At 38.0% G+C, this 26,932-nt stretch overlaps 1 protein-coding gene across 1 annotated transcript in view; it reads left to right on the top strand.

Annotated features, from left to right (window-relative positions):
- PHTF1 (putative homeodomain transcription factor 1) overlaps nucleotides 1–26,932 on the top strand; it is an 81,080-nt gene that overhangs the window by 35,853 nt on the left and 18,295 nt on the right. The window contains exons 9-13 of the mRNA XM_075196270.1: nucleotides 2,392–2,562; nucleotides 7,131–7,211; nucleotides 8,939–9,160; nucleotides 9,658–9,786; nucleotides 22,874–23,146. Coding sequence (XP_075052371.1) covers nucleotides 2,392–2,562; nucleotides 7,131–7,211; nucleotides 8,939–9,160; nucleotides 9,658–9,786; nucleotides 22,874–23,146 — 876 coding nt within the window. The remainder of the gene's footprint in view (nucleotides 1–2,391; nucleotides 2,563–7,130; nucleotides 7,212–8,938; nucleotides 9,161–9,657; nucleotides 9,787–22,873; nucleotides 23,147–26,932) is intronic.

The following is a 26,932-nucleotide window of genomic DNA, read 5'->3' as shown; positions in this document are numbered from 1 at the left end:
TATTTGTATACATGTATTTAGTGTAAATAACTCAAGTTGTATATGGAGTGATTGTAGTGACAATTTGTATATATAGAGTGTTTAAAGTAAAAATAAATTCAATGAAAGTTATCAAGGATTCTAATTTCACATAATTTATGAATAATGTTGAAGCTTCTTCCTGGTGCAGTTATGTCTCAGTTGTCAAGAACTTCCTGGATAACCACAAAGCAGACAATTATGAAGAACTGGTGCAAAACATGCTCACAAACTTTTTAAATGTCGGTACTAATATCAGCATAAAGTTATACTTTTTCCATGGCTGCTTTCATAGATTACCAGATAATCTTGGTGATTTTAGTGAGGAAAAGGGACAGATTTTCTCAAGAAATAAAGGTGAAGGAGGAAAGGTATCAAGGCACATGAGACAGACATATGATGTCAGACTATTGTTGGAGCTTCCAACGTGATTGTCTTAATAACCCACATAAAAGAAAATCATACAAACAGCGTTTTACTATGCATTACTATGCTTTTCTATTATACCGAATAAATTGACATTATGTATTTCATGTGTTTACTTTTTTATTATTTGAGACAATTTCAATGCGGTAGGCTCTGCCTGACAATTAAATTTGTTGCATTTTTATGCTTTTCAATGGGGTACCAATTATCTCAAAAATTATAGCCAATCTAGCAAAACAGATTTCATATTCGGAATCGGCACCACAAAGTTACCCCAAAATCCCTTTATTATAATTGGCATTAAAATGAGTGTTGACAAGTGTTTGTATTTAGGATAATCTCGTTAATGTAATACTTGCATACAAAAGGAGTGTATAGATTCATAAAGGAATCTTGTTGAATTTTAAAACGTGTGGTTTAGAGTATGTAGCCTCACGGCTTCCTGTACAATTGTACTGCTGGTCTTGTTAGCCATATCGCTCTTCCCTGAGCCCCCTGTTCCTCTACTTCCCACTCCAATCACATATTTTTTCTTTCCTTGTATATTGTTGTCACTCTTGTACTTAACATGCACATAGATCTAGATCACTGTTCTTGTTAGGTTAAATGCTCTCTAAACTCAAAAATTATATTTTCTTTAATGAGCATAGTACAGGGAAGAGCATGTTCTAGGCATGGTTTGATATCTCCCTTTGTACAGGCTCTTAGCAAATTTTAGGTGTCACCCACTTTGCCTGCCTTCGAGAGTCAATAAAGGGTTTATTGGAGAGTCAAAACAGTTTATCTATCAGAAATCTAATCTCTCCAATCCAGTAACACTTTAATAGAAGGCAAGAAAATTCCTGCAACATTTGTTAATATTTATATTCCACAAATGCAAAGAGACAAATAGTGTGTGTGTCATTTGTTTGTACTGTTTAAAGCTGCCCTCTGCTTTTTATAATGCAATGTCTATGTAAAAAATAGGATAAATTTTTTTGATGTTAGAGATACAGTTTCCATTAAGCTGCAGGTTTTACTCATAACTGAAAACCCTCCTTATTTCTTATGGTGGTAGTCAATATCACGGCTATATAAAAGCCGACATAGTTTTAAATGAGGTAATAATAACGATGGGTATAATGGTGATAATAATAAAATGACTACTTACCATATAACAGATAAGAACTTTTCCGAAGCTTGAAATGACCGCCCACTGTAATATCCGAATGGGCTAAACAGCGACACTACCAAATTACGTAATTTACCATGGACAGAGTGAAAATACTGCTTTTACAACGGCAATAAACGGACCCCACACCATGTATAATGGCATACAAGCTTGGGGTCCGAGTATTGCCACTTTAAAAGCGGCTTTATCATTCTGTCCATGATAAATTACGTAATTTGGTAGTGTCGCTGTTTAGCCCATTCGGATATTACAGTGGGCGGTCATTTCAAGCTTCGGAAAAGTTCTTATCTGTTATATGGTAAGTAGTCATTTTATTATTATCACCATTATACCCATCGTTATTGTCACATCTTTTAAAACTATGTCGGCTTTTATATAGCCGTTAACCCACCCCCACCCATTTTTAATGAATGCTAACATATGCAATCTGATTCCACTCAGTGTAATAATAACTCAGTCTCCGTTTTAAACACTCTTTTGCAGCATTCAGTGAGTGCGTATTTCTTCCTGACATGCTGTCTGGAAAATAAATCAAGATTTTAGAGATTCATTTCATTCAATTTATAGGCTGAGTTATCAGCGCTCAAATTTATCCCAATTTGTTGTTTAGCCTTGTGTGTGACAGTTACAATAGGCGTCCATACCTGGACCATATTCATATATATACGAAAAATAAATATGGAAACAGAACAGTACCACACTGTAGCTTTGCGTTTCTTAATTAGTGTTTTAATATATTTAATGTGTCTTAACACCTTGTGATGACGTTTTTCTAGTGTGGATTGAGACAAGACGGTAATGGGATGTCAGAAGATTTGACAAGCGAGGAGGATGTGAAATCAAGGAGTGAATTATTTTCCCTGCGGAGTGTAGAGGGGACATCAAGTGACAACGGATGCACTTTGATCAGGAGAAACCTGAACTCATCTATCAATAATAGTTCTCAGGTTACCTTTGTTCTATGTTTAAGTGAATACATATTGGCGAATCATATTTTTACATTTTTATATTATCACCCTTTTTTATTATTTTTCTCTTACAAGTGAATGTAAATAGTCTCTCTCCTTCTCTTTCATTGTAAAATATAAGACAGTAAATGATACATAGGGACAAACTGGAGCGCTGGGCATCATGGGATTAACATTCATTGAGATGAGTCTGATAAGGCTCATGACTTCCATCATGAAGCGTATGCCTGATAGAAAGAGCTCAGAATTTTCTTAATTTGCCTCCAGCATAAAAGATATTTACAAAATTAAGAATTTGTATGCTTTCTATTTTAATGCTGCATATGTTTCTTAAAGGTTTACCAATATTCTCCATAAAGAACTCCACCCAAACTGTAACATTCAGTATTACACTGCTCTGCTCTATACCACTACCACTTCACCACTGCCCATCTTCAGAAAGACAGCTCTTTTGTTGATGCCCCATGAATTTCCCATTTGCATGCAATGCTGTCTGCTTGAATCAGACCAGTGGAAGTAGCATAGAGCAGAGCAGTCCCCGTTTTTCCTTCCAAAATATTTAACATATTACTTCTCTGTTTCTGTAAGTGAACATAGTGAACACAAATTTATAGGACACATTATAATTGTTTAACCTTATTTGGAACCTAAGGAAAGTTAGCTGGAGAAAACTTCAGGTCACATGAATGTTCTGTTTATTCACTTATTAATGAGCAGAGCCATTTTCACAATCTTTTAATATTATGAGGTTTGAAAAGTGCACACAAAGCACTTTGTAGGCCTTATGCACCACTTATATGTGCCTGGTACCTTGGAAAGTAAAAGTGATGTATAGTACAGGTGCTGCATACTTCCATATTAGTGCATTTTAATAAGAAAAAAATTGGTACATGCAGAAATGTGAGGGTGTCATGCTACTAAGTGGAGATGGCTGTCTGGGGGGTCCAAATATAGTAGTGGAACTGTCAGAATTAGCTGAATATGCCTGAGTATAGGCATTGTTTAGAGATAACAGCTCACACTGAGATTATTGAAAAGTGTTGAATAATACACAGCATAACCAAGTACTTTTTCTGAATGTTCTTATTGCTCTTGGGTAGGTTTTTGCATTTGCAGCCACCTGGGAGCTTATGAACTCTTGATTAAAGTCCTTTTATTATGGCCTCCTTTCAATATCCTGAGCCTGTGGTAAGTAACTGGTCTTGTAATCTCCCTGCTATAGGCGGGCTCACTACAGATGCCTTTTAATATCGCAGCTGCGTAATAGGCTCATTGCCTTTGAATCCTACCTGAATTGCCTCACTATTGTGACGGCTTATAGTTCCGTCCCGTCTGTTGCCTTGGCAGCTGGGATGCTTCAGTATATCTCTGCCCCCAGCTGTTTGACAGGCATCCGGGACGCACAATCGCATTGCAATCACCTGATTGCACTCAAAATTGTGGACTTGGGGTGTGCACCTTCTCCACCTCTGATTGGCCCTCTCTGTTTAAAAATCAGGGAGGGCTTAGCCTCCCTGCCTATTATAGCACTCTTGCCATCAATTGCTGTGCCTGCTCTCTGTCTGAGTTCTGCTATTTTTTGACCACCTGTTATCTGACCCCTAGGCTTGTTATCTGGACCACATTTGTTTGCAGCCTGCCCTTGACCCTTTGGCCTTGTTACTTGGACTATTCTTGCTCACTGCCTGCCCCCGATCTCCTGGCCTGTATTGACACTTCGTGGTTTGCTACTGACCTACGACCACTGGCTTGGCTCCGGTCACTCCTTTCATTGTTCTTCAGAGTTGTGTCCCAGCCTCCTAGTCCTTGCTAACCTGTTCCTTCAGTATAAGCTTTTACTACTGGGGGCATTCGAGTACCTGTGAGAGTAACTATATCTACGGGAAAGGCGGCTGCTATAGGTGAAAACCTTTGCTACTGTTATAAAATCATATGCAGAATTCGGGAAAGCCCTAACACAAACTCTTTGAAATGCAAAGTGGTACTTGTAATTTTCTGCTACAACTATTACACACAGATCTATGATGTTACTGCAGTTTCACTCCAAGCTCTAGGACTGCATTGCGAAAATATATATAGCTAGAAAAAAATTACTGGGCTTCACAGAAGTGTCTAGAAAGGTATTTCTTTGATCACATTTACAAAATTGTGCATTTAATACTCTATAATAAAGATAGTTTTCAAGAATTACCCACAAAGATAAAAATTACAATAGCTCACTATGTGTACTATGTGTACAAATACAATTATAAAAAAATCTCTCCTTAAAGCAAATACAATTGGACTATTGACAGTAGAACTACTTTCACTATTAAATGAAAATTTTGCAAATGTCTCCAATAAGTAATCAGTTAAATGTAACATGCATGCAGAAAGTACCTTCCATGTGTAATCAGGTTTGTGAAAAATATTCAATCACCCTTTAAGTAAGTGGTGAACCAAGTGGGTACGTCTTGAAAAATTGATAAGTTAGGAGATTGAAACATATGATATTTTGAGTCACAATGACTATAATCAGTAAAATGATGTTACAATTATTTCAAAGGAATACTTTGCCCTATTGACTTAGTTCATTGACCTACATAGAGTAAGGGCCTATGCACTCGGGCATTAATTAATTCACTTTCTCCAGTTTGGACAGCTCAGTGGAGGAGATACAGAATCTCACATAGAGATAATTGATCACTATGGAGAGACACAAGTACAGCGATCACGGCAGTCTTTCAGAATAGATGATAAAGCAGGGACAGGGGCTAGTAGAGCACTGCACCAGCGTCTTTCCATGGGGAACAATGATCATTTTGTGAGATTCAATCTGTCGTCCGCTGTTTGCAGTCAAAAAAAGGAACAGAGGAGAAATGGAAATTATTAACGCCAGTGTACACATAGTCCAAAGTGTTTGATAAATTGGCAATGAGAGAGGTGCTTGGATTTTCAGTACCCACTGTAGACTGTGCATCTTAATCCAAAACTGGGACAGGAGACGAGTTTTAATAGATGTTTTGCTTTATTTTGTTCTGTGTTTAATTGCACATTGATCCACCTGCCCCCTGTGTACGGCTTGATTCATTGAACTTCTGTATATTGCAGAAAGCCACAGTAACAAAGCTAAAGACCTCTGTACTGCTTCCTAATTAATCACACGAGATATAAAACGATGCCACATGCTGTTTTCAGTTTGGATGTTTAGCTCTCTGTTTGGAAAAAAGTTTTTTACCATAGTTTCCATGAACGAAAGTAATGGAAGCTGGAGCTGTTTTGCTGTAGCAAACTTCAGGTCATGTGAGCTGTACAGGGGTCTAAATTGAATTGATAATTTAAAGACAATGACTGAATAATTTAAGGCTAGGTTCACTTAGCTTTTTTTTTTACTATCCCATCCTAACCTACCTACTGAGTCTTCTTCTGTGTCAGAAAAATAAAGCCATCACCACTTATCACTATTCCCGCTGGCGGGTTGAATTTCCTAACAGGCAGGAGGTGGCACGATGTATAGAACTTCCTGCTAGTTGTACATGACATGCACCTTAAATGTAGCTTAGGCTGTTATAGGTCCCTACTTATCAGTTCCTGTAAGTTGGGAATACTCCCCCATGTACTATATTTTTTAGTTGGAATATAGGGGGATAGGATAGTAGAATACTAGGGACAATGAAATTAGCCTTTAATAAAAAGTCAAGAAAGTCACTAAAATGAGCTAAATTGTTGTCATCATCTACATTTACCTGTAAATGCTCCTAATAAGTATATTAAAATGGCAGCAATATATATATAACAGTAAGAGAGAAACACAACAAGCCTGATTTTAACTTTAAGCATACCTATATATAAAATAACTGCAGATAGAGAAGGGCAGCTTCTGTATCTTACATGGATAGGTTTACATGGATACACCAGTTCCTTATATGAACATTCAGATGGAAGCTATAAAATAACTGCAGATAGAGAAGGGCAGCTTCTGTATCTTACATGGATAGTTCTATATGGATACACCTGTTCCTTACAGGAACATTCAGATGGAAGCTATAAGATATGAGACCACTGGAATTACCAACATTTGCTTTGCATTTACCCAACATCATGAGTCCATTTCGCTTCCTGAGAACGCATAGAAATTATATTAAAGGACATCTTCTTCTGTTGTTGTCCTCTTGTCTTCTGCTTGTTTTTATTTTTCTGTTTTTTGTTATTAATGCCTGTCATGATCTCTGATCTCCTACTATATCTTCTCATGCCTGGTATGCAATTGGCTAAATCATCCGCTGCATGGAGAAGGCATATTTCTAGTTTTTTATTTTTAATAAATTTGCAAAAATCTCAAAAAACCTTTTTTCACATTGTCATTATGGAGTATTGTGTGTAGAATATTGAGGGTAAAAAAGAATTTATTCCATTTTGGAATAAGATTGTAACATAACAAAATGTGGAAAAAGTGAAGTGCTGTGAATACTCTCTGGATGCACTGTAACTAGGTTCATTTGTGCAAATTGAAAAATATTTTACACCAGCATATTTTGTGGTTACTAAATTATATGTTTTTTCTTTAGGAAAAATACAGAGGTTTACAGAGAAATAACCAGGAGTCAGATAGCCCAGCGGATTCAGAAGAAGAATATGTCTTCAGCCAGGTATTCTCTATGAGAAATAAGAAGTACATATAAACTAATTGATTTGCTGTCTCTGTTTAAATGGTTACATATCTTCACTGACTTTTATTTTTACCTAGGTCCAGTGAAGATTCTACATCCACAATTCAGTTTTAAGTGGCTTGAAAATGTTTCTTGTGCAAAGTGAAATATTGTATTTGTTTATTTATTGACATTTATAAATGTGTTCAACTTTTTTGTGGATGTTTTCTGTGCTTTCTTGTTACGTAGCGTAAGTGCAATTATCAGTGCTCCCAAAAACCATGTCCTGTATGTCAGCCGAACGCTAACAAATTCAAACTACATGTAATTCGTGCACAAACCTGACCTAATGTGTAATTACTGAAAAGTAAAATCTCTGTAATTATCTAAAGCCTTTCCATCTTCTTTTGCACTTGGATCATGGAAACACATGACTACTTATTATCTAGCTATTAGAAGCATTAATTAATTAAAGGCCTACATAAGCTGCACAAGGCATGTGTATTAATAGACTTTTATTTAACATAGTAACATAAATTCAGAGTCTTAAATGGTAGCTCTAGCTAAAGTAATTTGTCAGCATCCAATCCTCACAAGAGCAGACTACGGGGAGCCCTGCTAGGGATTCTCCTGCTCTACCCACAGTTCCAGAGAAAAAACTGATCCCACACTGAAATGCATCTTGTAGTCGGCAACGGAAAAAGGTTCTGTCCGTATGGGACACGGGAGCTGATTTTGAGCTGTCTTTCAGCACTTATACTATTAAATTATACAGTGCTGTCTTAATTTATCCTCCTTCTGGTTGGACAAGAAGCGTTGCAGTGCTGGTAAGGGTGAGTTCTTCCGACCATGCAACATATCAATCGCATGAATCCTGTGATACCTGCTGTTTGGGGAGAGTGAATGTTGGGTAAAACTTTCTAGTTGACATTACAATGTAACTAAAATTGGTCTTGATCTCTTCAAGACCATCCTGCTCTAATGGGCCAGGATGTTTATTATAATTATTAAAACGAAGTTGCTTTTCCATATATTGTACTACAGCTGCTTGAAAGTTATAAAGTATAATAATTATATAAAGTATATTATTTTGGATGGTGATTCCCTGCATCACTGAGTACTGCCATACAATACTTTAACCTGCCAACATGTATCATTCCAATGGTGTGATAATGCTCTGCTCCTGCCTCATAGCCCCACTCATTTCCATTTGTAAAAGCAGGTGAAGTATATAAGTGACAATGAGTCACTTTAGCAGGTCTGTTAAACTCACATTATGTGGAAATATCTCTGTATACATTTTGTACTCTTTGTATATCTTTCGAGACGTTTGTAATCTGAGACATCTGCTCAAAATAATATGAGTATAAAAGTATCCCAAATTCTCTTCATCCCAACTTTAACCCCATGCTCCACACTAACCAATCATTCTAGCAGAGTTAAAAGAACAAATCACTTTATAACATGGGTTGGTTTGTGTATTTTTGTCACTCTGTTTTCCCCAGTTGTACAAAACTGCAGAATATGTTGCAGATTTTCAATAAATGACAGTTGTATTAATATTTGGCTTTTGGTTTGTGAAATTAAATAGTTTGTCTATGTTAATTTAGAAATTATCTGCTCATGCGTCCATTTACTTTAATATATACTAGTTGTGTATTTGGGCAAATGATATGAATTGTTCATTGGTCAAATGATATAACCCTTTTTCCACTATTCCATGGCAGGTCTCCAGGTCTGGTGTAAGTTGTAGTTCTCACAGTTACACAGCCTCTCATCAGGACTCGGAGAGCACTCGGCAGGGCTCAGAAACAGAAGATATGCTTCTAGATGACTTGCTTCATGGACCCCAGTGCCGATCCTCATGCGAGAGTGACAGTGATGATGACCTCTCACAGAACTATGTTGGAGGCAGCAGGAAGCCTCCAGCCAAGGATGTGTTCCAGCTGGTGAGATGGGGAGATAGACAGCTTAGCTCAGAAGGCATCATTTACTAATCAGAATTTGTCAGGATTATGGTATTTAATTCCCTCTGTCTGAAATAGATGAAACCACACCCCACTACTCTAAGACGGTGTTTAAAGCAGTGTTCATTTATGACAAAAATATCAAAACTAATTTGGCAAACCATACATGTCAGCTAGGGCGCATAATGGGCCAAACCACTGAGTGTGAATCTACCAATTTACAGTCTATGTGGAGTATTATTGCTACATAGGAGACTGCACGCCCCAGACATTTAGATTCTGGCTTCTGTGCTGCCCCAGAATGAGGCAAGAAGCACCCAAGTAGATGTCTTAAGATGTCTGCTTACAGCAGAGCAATGTGCCCACCGACAACATCATTTTTGAGTGGGGTTACATTTATTTGATGTGGAAGTTCCATCCAAGTTTGCTTTTATGAGTGTGTGAATTTTACCTGTGACATCAATTTCTTTTCCTTTTAGAACCATTTGTTTTGGCTACAAAATACAAACCCCACGTCTGAGCGAGTTAGCGCAATCATATGGGAGAGGAATGAGTGTAAGAAGGCAGACATGTCTGTGCTGGATATCAGTGGGATCATCATGAATCAAGTGAGTATGTGTTTATAAAGATCAGTAGACACTTTACAAGACTTTTTATTACTAAGATTTGATTTGTTTTAGTTTGGTTTTGTTTTTTTAAAGGTAGCCGATAGCCCAACATATAGTTTGTAAAGTAAACGTCTTTGTAATTTTGAATGGCACCCAAATGTTCCCTCTAATTTTTGAAATGTGTGGGAAGAAAATGTTTTGAGCAAAAATGTGCTGATGTAACCAAAGCAGTGGGTGTGAATAAGTGGCATGTCAGTCTATATTTTCTTACATAAATATCCATTCTTATTCTGCATTTTATGTAGCACATCATAATTATCAACAGTACAAAAGAAGAGTGCACACAGTCACACTTAAAAAGACAGTTGAATGCGCATCAAAATACCATACTATATTAACTGGAATGCAATTGATTAAAGAAAAACTACATTCAAAGTGAAGTTTTAGTTTCAAGGGCTTGAACACACATACAATATTATTGAACAACAGCTTGGTAAACAGAACAAAGGGTTTTGTCTAGGCTTTTAATGGGTAGGTGTTTTTTTAATGTAGGCGCCCTTAGACTGCTAAAGGTTTGGGAACATTTTCTCACCAGCAGTTCCAGGGCAAGAATTTGACATGCAACATTCACAATAATTCATTCCGCTAAGAGCCTGATTGAGAGTTGCTTATAGGTGCATTTATGCAATGTAACTTTACATCTTGATGCAGAGGTGTCGCACAGATCATGCACAATAGATGGTAAGCTTGTGAGCAGGGCCCTCTTACCTCTCTGTCTGTATTTCCCAGTATTGTTTTATTTCTGTTTGTTCCCAATTGTAAAGCGCTACGGAATTTGCTGGCGCTATATAAGTAAATGTTGATGATATGCACAACTTGATTCTGCATTTAGAGTTACACATATCTCGCCCTTGCGCTTGGAGAGGCAGATCAGAGGTGCTAACATGCAGGTGTAGTAAGGTAAGGGCATGCAGTTGCAATTTAGCATGCCCCTTTTGAGATGTGTTTTATTGTTAGTTACACAGATTTTGACTACAAGATAGACATTGTGCTCCCAACATAAACTGGGTGAACGTTTTGGATTTGATATTGATTGTCGCATGCTTTCTCCGGGCACATCTGTACGTAGATTGAAAGTTGCATGAATCTTAAGATGTATACAACTCAAAATACAGAACGCAAGTGTGCCGACATTACTCAAATACAAAAATGAAATGTTTACATTCAAATCCAAAATCTCACCACCACGTTTTTCATTTGTGTCTCACTTGTACTATATTTTAGTTCTGGTCTTAAGTTATTATGTAAAAATAAAGAACAGAAAACATACATTTTTTTTAATATGTGCAACAAATTACATCAAGTGGTCAATTGGCAAACATTTAAATAGTTTTTAAGTACCACATGTATATCCCTGACAAAATATATATCACTATCTCAGCTTATTAACAGAAAAATGTACATCGAGAAAAAGCTAACACTAAAGGGTATATTTACTAAACTACGGGTTTGAAAAAGTGGAGATGTTGCCTATAGCAACCAATCAGATTCTAGCTGTCATTTTACAGAATGTACTAAATAAATGACAACTAGAATCTGATTGGTCGCTATAGGCAACATCTCCACTTTTTCAAACCCGCAGTTTAGTAAATATAGACCCCCAGGACACATTCTTTGAGTGAATTTGCTGAAAACAGACATACAATACCGTAAAGCTTTACTGTGCCTATGCATTTCATCACCAGAACTTTGTCAGAGGTTTAGCCTTGCCTGTAACACTTTCACTTTAAATATACTACAGTCAACCAAGAATGTTGGTGTTTTCCACCTTCTCTGATCGAAAGCTTCTGTTTTCTAAGCTAACAAAGTTATTGAACATTTCTTCATATAAAATACTGGACCTAATAGTGTAAGGTTCATTTTGATACAATCAACTTCATATTTATTTTGAAAACTATGCTCTAACATTTGAAGATATGGGTAATTGGAAGACAATAAAATTAAACTTGCTGTCGGTCCAATTTAACTTACCACCACTATCAAATTATTGCCAGTCATCCACTCAAATAGCATTCCAATCATAATCATACTTGTAAAATTCATATTTTTGGAACTTTGCATCTCCATCTAGTCACACACATTGGCATATTCTCAGCCTTTGCTGGGCTAGCTAATCAGTGTTGGAGGTGTGAGTCTCATAGCAAACCAAAAGCTTTATAATACAGAGCCAGAAAGCTGCCTGTAAATTCCAATCAAAGACATATAAAATAATTAATATTCAGGATTATTAACAAATTGCAGGGCAAGTTAATCGTTCAGTGAACTAAACAATTAATGACATCTAACATGCACTTTAAAGTGCGTTATCCAGATAAGTTTCTTGAATATATTTTATCTATTATTGCAAATTTATAAAATTCATATTAACAGGAGACACACATACCACAGATATAAAAAGTATACAAACATTAGTGCTTCTCAAAAAAGGCTCTGCTATAATATAAGCATATCAGTATATATTAACAATTCTACCAATCAATGCTAAGAGTGTGGGATTATTCTCACCTATAAAAAAAACCAGAAAACAATTTGCATTTGTGAGATAAATAGCATATCTGTTTTGAGAGGCAATGTATATTTCACTTGATCTTGTGCATACTAATTTATATTTTATATATATATAATTATATATATATATTATATATATTATATAATATATATATATATATATATATATATATATATATATATATATATATTATTATATATATAATATTATATATGTTTTACCTTTCTTTTTTAATGCACTATTATGAAGTGCCACCTATGTGATATCTATATGCATGCGGTCAAGGTAGAAATTTAGAAGTGGCTGTATGATAATGTACATGTAAATGTGTACACACACACTATACAGTACTTCCCCCATGATGCCAGTAGTATGCAAACATGACTTACATGGGGGTTGTGGCCTGTTAGCTCATGGGGAAGCACGCACTACTACTTTCGCTCTGTTTTAAAGATCCGCCTACTTCTCCTTTATACAGTAATTTATCTGCCTGGCATCTCCTGCGGTCCTGTTTTGGTGCCTCCAACAGTGTGCCTTCCAGGTTCCTGCGCTGTCTCCCTCCTTCAGGCTGTAACCTGCTGTACTGCGGTTCCTACTTACTTACCTTTGTCCGTTGCTGTCTCACTAGCAGAGGTGTGTCGCCTTACTGGAGTCTGCGGGTCTCCTTCCCACCTTTTGAGGATTCCAGTCGACATCTTGGAGCCTGTGGTGGTGCCGGTTTTCTCTCCTTGAGTGTGTCCTCCATCCTCCTTCTTCTGTAGCCAGGAACGCTAGTGCACAGGGACCAGCCAGCATCTCCTCTGGTATTTCATATGTTTACCCAGCCAGCTTACTCAGGGTCATCTTGAGCAGGCACTGTAACACTAAGGGGTAAATTTATCAATCTGCGGGTTTGAAAACGAGATGTTGCCTATACAAACTATTCAGATAGCTGTGTTGAATGCACTAAATAAATGAACGCTAGAATCTGATTGGTTACTATAGGTAACATCTCCACATTTTCAAACCCACAATTTCTCCTGCTATCAGTTACCAGTTCTCCAGTTACCTTCTGCTTCCCATATCTAAGGGCATCTCTGTCCTTACACCTCTCCTGGTGTTCATTAATATCCAGAGCTGTCTTAATGCATGGGCACGCTGATCAGTTGCCCAGGGTCCCCACAAGCATAGGTTTGCCAAATTTTCAGTATATTATTCCAAGAGATTTATCCAGAACCTTCAAACCCTCTATAAAAACGTTTAGGTGGACTAATCACCTCATTTTCAGCTGTTTTCTGTACATGCGATCTTGCTGTTGCGAATACATATCTTGACCTTGACGAAAATAACGTACACATACTATTTGTACATAAGCAAGACAAAATAAACACACAATTTTTTAAAACATTTCTCTGCAAAGAAATTTCGCAAATGTTTATGTTGAACAATTAATAATAAATAATTCATAGTAATTTCGTACTGTGCCATCTCCATCCAGATTTACCAACTGTGTACCATTTTATGTTGAACTTCTTGTTTTTCAACTTCAAGGCTCATGTTATATTGTCCAAACGTCTGTGTGGATTAATCTCTGCTGTACAGCATGTTTTTTTCAATGTTTAAATACTGATTTTACTGGAGGTACCGATAAATATAAGCTTAATTTTATCAATAATTTATATTTCTATTCCTGTAAATGGTTGTGTAGGTAGGGCCCCAGTGCATTGATTTGCCAGGGGCCTATATTGCTCTTACGGCAGCCATGTCAATATCTCATACATACATATTTTGTTATAGTAGCTTTACTCAGTCTGCTGTCTGATATTGTACTCTGGCTGTACACTCCAGTACCTAGCTCTCAGTACCTATCCTACATAACATACCTTGTGGTCCAGACTGCTGACAGCTTGCCACCCCTCACCTCTGCCTAATAAGTTTATCTGAGTCTACCAATCATTATGGGAAAGAACTCCTATGCCACTGTCTCTGGCAGATTGGATCGTTTTGCTAGATCATCCTCTGCATCTGAGCCGGCTGAGATGCTGAAGTCTACCTCTCAGGGACCCCAACTTGTGGCAGAGCCTCCGACTTCTGATGTTCCTGTAATTTCCTTGCAGGAGATTTTACATTGCTATTCATTCCTCTGAAAAGATGGAGAACAAAATATGGGAGGTGCATGTGGACTTATTACGTCATGATGTGCAAAAAATAAGGAAGAGAGTTGGTGAGGCTTAGACCCACATTTCTACTCTAGTGGATACCACTGCACCTATGAAACAGCAGCTTGCCAACATAGAGTCCCAAATGGTCTCCCGTAAACAAAAGTTATCAGACGTTAAAGGAAGTTTAAGCCACAATAATGTTAGATTTATGGGCCTTCTTGAAAGAGGGATCACCTGGAAACCTTCTTGGAGAATTGGCTGATACAACTGTTTGGGAGAGATGGCTTAACTGCACAATTTGCTATTGAAAGAGCACCTCGCATTTCTAAACAGAGACCGCCTCCAGGTGCACCTCCATGTACCTTTATTCCAAAAATTCTCCATTTTAAGGACAGAATTGCTATTCTACATCTCACCTGGACTAAAGATCTCCTGCTATACCAAAACCAAAGTGTAGCCTTCTTCCTGGATTTTTCTATTGATGTTCAGAAGGCTAAGGCTCAGTTCCTACAAGCCAAGAGGACATTGCAGGATCTTCAGTTACCATACACTATGCGTTTCTTCGTCAAGACCGCGGGTGCAAGCGGATGTAAACACCTATTTCTTTTACTCTCCACATACTGCTGTCGCATTGCTGAATTGTAAAGAGCCTCAATGATCCTGATTAGGACTGTATAACTTGTATTCTCCCTCATATGGACGTTTCTCCTTTTTTTTGCAGCTGGACACTGATGGTATCTCATGCTTATGTCCCATGTTTTACGATTTGTAATTTTCTCTCACATTGTTTCTCACATGCCTGTTATTATCTGTGAGTATCTCCTAATGCATGTTGGCGGCTGTTGGTTGCCGCGCCCTAGCGGGAACCTCTCAACACCACAATACATTTTTCACTGTTTTGGGGATCATGATGTTAGGGCCTACTACATCTCCTTCCTCTCCTTTTTAATTTTAGTGTCATAGTTGTATTTTTTTCTCTTTTTGTTGACTATGGCCCTTTCAGAGTCTTTGGGTAGGTAATTATTTTTGGTATGTTTGGGGATGAGGTATGCCATGGTTGGGGTGGTCTGTGCAGGGTTGGGAATGTTCGTTTGTTTGCTCCTTTTGTTTCTAACTTTTAGTATGTTGGTGCTTCACACTTACTTTTCTTATTTTTATATACCTGTCACACTATGTACCCCGCGTCCCTCCATCTCCGGGTCAGTCACAGGGAATGCCTGTCCCAATTCAGCATACATATTGTTTTCACATACAATGGTGCCTGAATATTCAGTAAATAAAGACATTCAAGGTATGCTCTGGAAAGTTAGGGGTTTCAATAAATTATATTATTACCCCTCCCAAATTACTCGCCTGCAATTCTGGGTATCGGACCCAGATTATCATGATCTCCACTTGGAATTACTGCGTCAGGCAGCTAGCCGCCACACTCCAGATTTTGTTGTCTGGTACCGATCCTGTACTGCTCATGCAGTCGGTTTAAAATATGGAGTTTTGCTCATAGACCCTTGTACCCCTTTATAGGGGCTCACTAAATTTTCAGAATTGAAATCTCTGGCTGGACACTTTCTTTGGTCCTAGTATGGGATATCTGTCCTGGGACAACTATATACCAATGGTGTTCTCAAATTGTTTGAACAACTTAAGGATGAATGTGTGGTCCCAAATTCTATGTATTTCTGCTACCTTCAGGTACGGCATGCCCTGCTGGCCCAGTTTGGCAGGAGGTTCTACCCTTTAGAGAGACCCCCATGAAAACTCTGTTTCAGCCTTTAAGATACATGAAGCTTACCTCCTTTACCTATTTCAATTTACAAGTTAATTTGTCACAAATACCATTTTACAATTGCGGGGGAAGTAGGAGGTAGATCTTGGTGACCTCCAGGATGAGCAATGGGGATTTGTAGCTTTATGCTACTTGTTTTCTTAACTCTTCTCAATTACCTTGAGATTTGCATTTTGTTCTTATATGTTTATCCTGGACATTACTTGTGTGACTGATTTCTTTTCTACCTGGAGATTTTCATATTGTTCACAGATGTTAATCCTGGATACTAGTTGTGTGACAAATTTTTTGTCTTATGCAGCTGTACTTGTATATTGTTGATGCCCGTTTGGTGGCAGTTACAGTTTTCGACTGCTGACTTGGTTTTATTTTTGTTTTATTATAACAACCAATAATAAAAACATTTGATTAAAATAAAAAAAATGATTTACACATTTGCAAACGGTTTCAATTAATAATTCTATATAAAGTATCCACAATACTAATAATTAAAATTGACATAATAAATGGCAAAAGACCTGTTTTTTCAAGTGTGTTTGGTGCCAACACTCATCAGAGGCAGCCATTTTGTGACACATTAATGAGAGTACCTCATCACCAGGCTGCATTCAGCCCACAAAATGGTTTCCTCCACTGTGTGTAAGGAATGGATGTGCTTTACCAAATACTGGGCATTGGGTTGCAGACCATCTGTTTGTGTTATATCTTTATCATTTTCATTGTGATAGTGACCTTCAAAGAGTCATTCCTGACATTCTACCTGGATAATTGAAGCATAGAGCAGCGTGTAGGGAAAAAGGTTAAAGCAGTAATTATCACGTTAATGAAATGTATGGCTTCCCAAATCCCCAGACTTATCTCCCTCCTTCATGTTGATGCCATTAGGATTTGTTTTAATTAATTTACCCATCACGTTTAGCAGCTGTTGTGTATAATATCTGTATTTATATAGCAGTCACGGAAATGGCAGATCAGCACGAAAATGCATAATTACAAAGAGTGATCTGTAAAAATGTAGAATAGTGAGTAAGAAAAAAAAAATGATAACTATTTTATTTTAACAAAACAATTATAATGAAAGAAGCAAAGCATTTTTGTGAGGTGATGACAGATGGAGGTAAATAAGCCAACAGGCTTATAAAGCACAATATTTGAAAGGAGATTTAAGGCAGTAACAATGTGTGGATTAAAATAGTCAATACCTGTAGGATCTATGCTCGGCTTCATTGTTTTTATTTATTTAATTGCAATTAGCTGATTAATTGCTTCACTGGTTCTTAGTTTTGTTCTGACAGTCCATGCAGAAGCAGGTGTTTTCTTCAATATTAAACATAACATGTGATCATTTCCCTATTCTTCCCTATTCTTTGGGGGTGAATTTCAGATATGACATTTGCTGGGTCTCATAATACATTATTATTCATACCTTACTTGGAATGGTCTGTGTTTTTTTTTAAATTGATGCTGCGTGTACAAGACCACGTTCAAAATCAGTCCTGACTTTTCTAGATATGCACCCGAAGCTGGTAGTTTTCATGCCTGCTTTCTGCAAGATAGGGGACAGATAGCATGCCAAAAGATTTAGCTTAGTATCAACTCTGTGTTTCAGGAATAATAGTTCAATAACTTTTTGTACCAAGAAATATTCTCTATATATAATATAGCGACATTGAACTTCTTTTTTTTTAGTTTTAGTATTGTTTAAAGGAGATCTTGAGGAAACAATGTTTTATGTGAATGAATCTTCACCTAACCCGCCACTGGTACCTAAACCTGATGCTTCTACCGGCATAACAGCCTGGAGAAATTTCAATATTAAGGCTGCACTGTAGAAGGAGCACAAAACAAGAGCACAATTCATGTTTTTTTCGATCCATTAAAAGTCACCTGAGGTCACTTTCAAAGCACATTCAGTGTGCACCACAAAAGGCCTGGGTTTTGCATCAGCCCAGTGTATATCAAAGTTTTCACCTACCACCGATGTGTACAGAGTGGCGGAAAAGTCTCTCCTATAATACTGTTCAATTCAGCCTCATTAAGGGCTTAAATTAATTATTGGAATATGGAGACTGTTGTTCTTACATGTAGCAGTTTTTTTCGGACTTGAATATTCTTATTACATTGCTCAAAATACGTCTGGAAATGCACTTCTATGCTGAAGTGCAACATGGGCACGCAGCACACGTCCCAGTAAGAGCTTCGTATAAAACCCAAAGAAAGCCAAAAGTCTTTTTATAGATTGAAAATGGACACCCCACTAGCACTACACATGGCGGCTAATATTATATATTTCTATTTGATACATATGCTTACAGCTGCTATCTGCTAATCCAGCAATGTCCTTCTGCACATCTTGTACTCTGCGCCATCATGGATCTGAATACTAAGACACAACGATTGATGGCTGGAGTTATATATTTCTTTTACACCTATCTGGGGGACACTGCTAACTATAGGGCTCCAGGAGTGTCCTCACCGAAGCGGTAGATTTGCTCAGACGAGCACCATGCTTCTAATATGGCCGCTGGCACATTCTATTTACCCTGCCTCCCAAGTGAGTTCAGAAGAGTGTATGATGCAACATTCCCTTAGCGGGCTTCCCTTATGGTGAAGCCTGCCAGAAAATTATTCCCAGGAAGAGAATAGTAGCAAATCTCTGCAGCAGTTGGAACTTTGCTGACCTCTGGTTGCCTTCCTGCTGCTGGAAAAGTGAACACTGATCCTCTCTCTTCTGGTAATGATCAAGTGCTTTGACTGCTCTCTGGAAGCCAAGTATCTCATTCTAAAATCCTGTAAATCACTCTGTTTGTGTGCATGTGGGAGCTGTTTTACAGAGGTACCTTTACTGTGGGAACACTGATATATTGTATATTCTAGTAACTTGTGTTTTGTATTACTGTACCTGTACCAGAACAGAATATATAATATTTCTTCTAGGTCAGATTTCTCTGATGTATGGTACGCTGTTGACTTTATACTGTGCCTGATGATTAAGTAATCAGTTCGAAGTCTAAATTTGTATGGGACAATCAGTAATTTGTTTCAATTACCTAGTGGACGGCAGGATGCAGATGCCATATGTGTGGTATATGAAGCAGATGAATTACGGATCATAAGCATAACTAAAAGAAGGGGACACAGTGGACTTGGTGATGGCAGCTTGGTCAGGATCCCTAGCTAAATCCTTTGATTAATTAAATAAATTGCTGAGCGTCCGTAAGAGGTGAGTGACAATCCTGTAATTCTCCTTTCAACAAGATCATCTAAAATAGGCGCTCCTTGGAGAGACTGTCACCCAGTTTTCTGCAAGTCCCACCGTTTTGACCCAGCTGTGGTTTGTGGGCAAAACATTGGGGACTTCCATGGTAGTATTGGCATGCTGGTCTTCACATTAGACTCTTCAGACATGCTCTCCTCACAGATCGCGTAAACATCATCAGGTAATCATGGGTGTAGAAGGTTTTGAGACAATTCTGTAGCACATCTTTCCTCACAAGTAATGTATAAACCGTTGGTAGATCCATATGGATTTAAGTAGAAACCCTCATAGTTGGGGTATTGACCAACTACTTATGGCACTTCTACTGCTCTGTTAGAAAATGTGACAACATTTTAAAGTCCATTTAATAAGCTGCTGGTGCAGCACTAGGGGCCTAACTCTGATTTGCTACCCCTTAAGGAAGCATCACACTTGCTTGGAGGCGTTTTGCTGGATGAGGCTTTAATTACTTTTAGAATCTCAAATTCAGCAGTCGTTGCCTGGTGAACTCTTGGATCAGGTACTGTGTAGCTGAAGGGAATCCAAAAAGAAAGTCTTTAGAAGCCTTTCTATTTTGGTGGCATGGTTTGGTTTGGTTTGGTTCTCAACTTTACAGCATCTGTCAGGCTACAGCAAAGACAAATATTTCCTCCCACTCAATACACCCAAGTCTAAGCAACCCCTTAATTTTGGGGAACACTGTTTCATTGGATATTAACTTTACAGCTTCCGTCAGGTTACGGGAAATATGAGAATATTTTCTTTCAATCAATGCACTCAAGTTTACAGGCCAGAGGATCATTTCTTTTTGTGTTCCACTTAGGTCAAAATATCAGCCTTGGTAGTGGCAGTGGTCAGTAGAGGGAAGACAGCCATGGGCATCCTTGCATCCTGGGCCTATGCCCCCTTAAATTTTATGCGCTTGACAAAGTTACTTCCCATCCAGCTTTGTTGGGTGTGGGATCTCCTTTGCGAATAGGTGTGTGAGTGGCAATAGACAGATGGATTCTATCTTAGACCTACCAGGGACTCCATTGCAAAAATTCTTGGCCAGGGATTCTAAAGAATTTCTTTCAGTCACTCCTGCAAGGAAAAATGAGCGGACATTTTTCGTCAAATCTCCACCACAATGTGTCTTACAGACATTCCGGAGACACTTCGGCTAATTGAATCTCCCCCTAATATGTGGATCAGAGAAAAACAGTGTCTTTTCTTCCGCAAACAAAAGGACTTGCATATGACGGTGCAATGCAAGAGCCCATTGCACAGCCAACCAGCTGCAGACAGAATGCACCGACATACCAGAAATAATTTCTAGTTAGAATTAGCTCCAACAATCCAGAAACATTTCCATTTGAGGTCCTAGATAATGAACATTGTTTAGAAGAAGTTGTTTGGACGTTTTCAAATCCTCATCATGCAATATACTTGTAATAGAGACTACACATGTCAATTGTGCATACAATTCTTGTCTTGTATGCTTAAACCCCTTACATTTTTAGTAAGAATGAAGCAATTTCCTTTATAAAGCCTCATTTTGTATACAGGTCTGATAATATTGGTCCAGATACATTGAAATGGGTTGATATAAGGGAATCCCTGGCAGATATGGTTGGTCTGCCAGGGTGGTCCACATAATGTATATGACTCTTATGAACCGTGTCTAACAAGGGTATTTTGGAAAAGGGTCTCATCAAGATTTCAAGGCTTCACGTGTTTGCGCTAGTGATGGTTTTGTGGGATACAGCTTCCAGTAGTAAGTATCCAAAACTAAAGGACATTTAGTTTTTAAGCTCTAATGTCTGGTTTATTACTGGTTTAATACAAAGCAATCTTCTCTTTAATCAGATTAATTTGTACTTTATGTTTCTCTATGACAAGTAATATGAAATCAAGTGAGCATTTGTTATAGTATACAACCCATTTCCTGCATGAGGCTATGAAACATATAGGAATGTTTTTCTCACTGCTGAAGTTTGACAGTTTTACTCCATGTAAGAAAAATAATATTTAGCATTTTTTAAGTTTATTAAAATAGCAAAAATATTCCTCAGCAGTAGCCTCACTTGGAAAGAAGGTTATTTTTTAATAAAATATGTTCTGCCTCTGAATCAGAAAAACTCAATATGTCTCCAATAGGTAAATGTATTTCGGAAAACATGTTGGTATCATCTCCAACAATAGGTTCAGACAGGGCTAAATATAGTACAAGAATCCAAGTATGAATGAGAACTTCAATAAGAACTGTTCACCTGGAAAGCATACGAAGGCATCTGTGAAAAAATAAACCAGAGCTCGGTTAATCCCAAATTATATATGGTGCCAGCTGCATGGTGACATACATTTCCTATATGTATACAAAAACAAAAAGACAGTTGTCGTCAGTGCTTGTGTGTGTCTTTCTATGAAAATGAAAGGTATTGGTTTGGTTCATATTTTGATCGAAATCTTTAAGCCTGCATCCCAACGTCAAGGGTACCTCATTGATGCAGGTGCTACACTGATCTATATGCTTCAAAGACTATTGAAATGTAATTAAAATAAGATGCACGCACCTCCCGGGTAAAGAGGTTTACATCTAGGATAGGGCTGCTTGTGAGCCACGCCCAAAAGAGCCTGAAATAGGCTTGATAGACAGCTGCTAAGACAACATAAAGGAATGTTTTGAAACAAAACTTTACATTTTAGATATATACACATATATATGTATATACACACACACACACACACACACACACACACACGGCAGAGTGGGGGTGTATAAAGTGGTATATGATGCCACTGCTTCTTCTTCTGCTTTCTTTCTAAAACTATCCATTCACTTACATTCCCATTACTTTTTTCATACTGGTATTTCAAAATTTCCACTTTGACTTCAAACTTTCATTTGTGTATATGTATTTGTGTGTGTGTGTGTGTTGACTGTTAAATTGGGCATTGTGCTGGTTTATGATAATTGCCAATGGAAACACTCTACACAGCAGAAACAATGGTTATTCATTACTAATATAAGATCAACCTTGCACAGTGGAGTATCCCATAGCAACCAATCCGACATATACTTTTTATTAGTTTACTGTTTGCAAGACCAGTCGGTATCAACTTTTTTCATGTTGTTTTAGCACTGTTACACACACATGTCCCCGACACATTGTTTGAGGATTGCTGGGGTTACTGCTCTGTTTCTGTGTGTACAGCTAGCCCATCAGCTGCATTAGTAAACTAACATGTAGGGGACGTTATGTACAAGGGGTAGAAGGAATTCTTTAGAAATGCTTCAGATCACTGAATATTTTTTAAACTTTCAAATGTCTATTTTATGCAATGTGCAGGTGGGCTCCTATGAACATGGTGTGGGCTATCAGATGCTTGGAAATGTGGTCACTCTGGGTTTGTCTGTCTTCCCCTTCCTCTTCAACTTGTGTCATCAACGGGACAAAGACCAGATCTTTTCACTGACTGGCAAAGAGTTTCTGGCAGTCTTTTGTGGCGGACCCCCAACACCACTTTTGTTGATTCTCTCATCTATTAATCTGGTGCTTCGCATCTGTCTCACGTGGATGTTTTTCTTTCTGATGTGTGTGGCAGAAAGAACTTACAAACAGGTTGGTATAGAATAAAGTGTTTATATTATGTTACATATTATATTATGCTATTAGTCTTATCATGGCTTCTGTTTCAATGCATTATGGTTAATTTGTCTACCTCACACTCCCATTGTGAACAAACTATCTCTCCACCCTGCTTCTCTCTCTAGCTGCTGCCCTGTATGCCAACTCCCATTCCTTTCCAACCGTTTACCACACTTTCTCACCGTTCACAATCTCCTTGACCCCTTACAACCAATCTTCTGTTCTCTCCACTCCACCAAGACCGTCCTCAACAAGGTCACTAATTATCTACTATAGGCTAAATCAAAGGGCCACTTCTCCTGGTTCTTGCTCCTTGACCTCTCTGCCGTTTTTTACACAGTTGACTACTATCGCCTGCTTGACACCATTCACAACCTTGATCCATTCTCTGGGTCAACTCATCTGCTCTTTCTCCCTTTACTATCACTTCTATGCTGATCACACCCTAATCTACCTTTCCTCTCCTTCTCTCCTCTCCCACATGTCTGACTGCCTCTCTGCTATCTCCACTTGGATGGCTGAATCCTACCTCAACTCAACATATCCACAACTGAACTTAGTCTTTCCACCACTCAGTGTCATGTCCTCTCACTCCTCCCCTCTTCTTTAAGATTGAGGTTGTTACCTTCTCCCCTGTCCCCCATGCATGCTGCCTGGGGGTCATTATTTACTCCACTCTAAACTTCATTCTCTACATTTAGTCCTCCGTCCAATCCGTTCACTTCCACATTCTCAAAAGTGCCAGTTCCTCTTCCTGGTTGTCACCAAGACAATCATCCATGCCCTTGTCATCTCCTGCCTTGATTACTGCAATCTACTAATTTCTAGCCTTTCTGCCAAATGTCTGTCCCCCTTTCAATCTGTAATGAAAGTGGCATTGCAATTAATCTTCCTCTCCTGCCTTTGCTCTCTTGCTGTGCCTCTCTCCACATTCCCTCAGGAATACAATTCAAGCTGTTTATTCTCAGTTATAAAGCCCTCTTTAATGCCTCCCCCTCCTACATCAGTTACCTTGCCAAAAAATACTCTACTCTTCCACTCCTTTCTGTCAATGAACTATTGCCTCTCCTATCACAACCTCACCCTTGGAACTCCCTATCCTATCTAACCAGACTTGCCCCCAACCTTCAATATTTCAGGCGTTCCCTCAGATCTCACGTTTCCACTTTTGCCTACCCTGCCCCATCTTAAGACAGCTTGCTCCTCACACTCTAACTGCTCCTTTCTCTCCACCCCTATCCTATCAATTTGCTTTTAACGTAGTTGCTCTTTCTATGATGTTATTTTGTATTGATTTTTACTGATGCTATTGTTTCTTTTTCCCCTTATTTATTTGTATTTTATTCTGTGTATTTTTGTTTATTGTATGGCACTGCAGAATTTGTGGAGTCTTATAAATAAATGATGATTATGTTACATTCTAGTTCAATATAGTGGCATTTTTTGTCACTATATAACAATATAAAGGATTATAGTAATATGTAATATTAAAAAGTAGTAATGCAAAACACTACTCAACTGTAACTTTTAAGATACTCATAGAAATGGTCTCCAGTAAACATGGTAAATGCTATTTTGGTTTGTGTAATGAAAAATGATTTTGTGGTACATCCTGTGTACCTCCATTTCTGCCTCAGAAGAGTGAAGCAATAGATTATTAAAGCAACTGCTTCCTTTATTGCATTAAGGGCATGCACACTACTCTGGTAGCAGCTAAACCTTTCTGTTTCGCATATCACACATTGATGTGTGATATGTGATTTGCATATCTAAGCAATTTATGAGCAGTTCGGCTAGAGATTATGGCGCTCATTTACAGTTGGATGTACATCAGTTATTTTATTTGTTGCGTAAGATATGCATTTCCGTACTGTGCATGTGCACCTAAATGTGTACGATAAATATTACAGTGTGTAGTTTTTTGCATATCATTAACTCACATCTCCTTATGCCTGAAGAGGCTCAACGAAGGCAGTCAGGGTTCGGGCAAGCATAGGCAGAGCATGGTAAGGGCATTTTAACATAATTGCAGAACAATTAGACATGGACGCATCTGCAGATATGCCTTTTTAGAAGGCGTACCCTTGCAGGTGCTGGAGGGCTGGAGCAATGATGCACAATGAAGATGACGACTATCTAACCGCCGCTGATTGTGTATTGACCCCTCCAGCTGGTAGTACTTCAATCATTAGTGTTGCGGGTATAATGTATCAAGTCACGGCTGTCATTTCTCATTACTTAATTGACAGTTCCATTTGGAGTACTGCATGTTAGTAGTTTTCGTTTGATTTTGAAAGGGGGAACAGATGTTTGTATCTAATTTAATTAGTATTTATGTTTTGTGTTTGTATTTAACTACATTTTATATTGAAAATGTGATTTTCGCATCTCTTAAAAACTCAAGACAATATTCTCTTCTGAATATGTCACTTCATTGCATTATCATATTGTGTACAAATAAACTAAAGTGCATGTACTACTAACACTGCCAAGCCACATCTCTAAGCTTTCACTATGCTATCGTAGGGCATAATTCTACACACTTGTACACATGAAACATGTCTGGCTCAAATGCTACTGCTTTAGAGCTGCTTGCATTACATGTGTCTCTTTAAATTAGATTATTATGATATATATTATTAAAGTAATTCTATCGTTTTCAAATAAGCATTGCCCAAGCGATTGTATTGTGTTTCTAACGCACAAAGTGATTTATATTAGCAGATGTAAATAGTCAACAATTCAATACATTATTATATTATGATACAGTACAGCCAATACCAAAAGATAAATACATACCGCTGCTATCGCATGTGCTCGCTGCGCACCCACGGGACCCGGTGGACAGTATATCTGTTAGAATACTGTGATCAGTGAAGACTGAGAGCTGGGTGCACAGCTATGATCATATATACACAGTCAGTGTTACAGAGAACAATGCAAATGACGTGGCTTGCTTCTATAGGTCCAGACATCAGATGGGTCCAGGCTAAACAGGTCATAGGCTGATTCAATCTAAGGAATCCAAAGGTGGGGGTCATCTCTCCAGGGGATGGGCTCCTTTCTTCCCGCCAATGCTCCAGTTACAATTAGCATTTCATAGCCAGCATCATACAAAGGTTTATTCCCTAACATCAATAACTAGAGTATGCAATATGCGATCTCTTCGGCGATGGAACCGGACAGCTGCTGATGATTAGGATTTTAATATGATACTAGGCATGATACCTTTCCTATAACCGAAACCTTGAATATCAGTGAAGTGTACATATAATCATTATATATACATATATATAGACTAATAATAAACCAAATACTATCTGCTCATAAATTACAGTGTAACGGAACCAATATGAATTATATAAATAACTAAATGTTGTAATGCGAGTGTGTGCGTGCGTATTTTACCGTGCCATCGCACCATGCCACGTGTTACGTGGCGTACGGATCTTTGTAACGTGGCGTACGGATCGCAATCGCACGGCAAAACAGTATTAACCAATATACTTTCGTTCATCCAAATATACGACTTCGACAATATATATATATATATATATATATATATATATATATACATACATGTATCTATGTGTGTGTGTATGTGTGTATGTATATATGTGTGTGTGTATATATATATATATATATATATATATATGTATATACACACACACACATTTTACAGTTTGCTGAATTTAACAGTTTAAACATAACAAGAATGGTGAATGTTCGTGCAAAAGTTTGGGCACCTTGTCAGTTAGT

This window comes from Mixophyes fleayi, chromosome 2 (assembly GCF_038048845.1).
Source record: "Mixophyes fleayi isolate aMixFle1 chromosome 2, aMixFle1.hap1, whole genome shotgun sequence".
NCBI classification, from domain to species: Eukaryota; Metazoa; Chordata; class Amphibia; order Anura; family Limnodynastidae; genus Mixophyes; species Mixophyes fleayi.
Note: the sequence above shows the minus strand (reverse complement) of the source record. Positions and strands in the feature narration are given on the sequence as shown.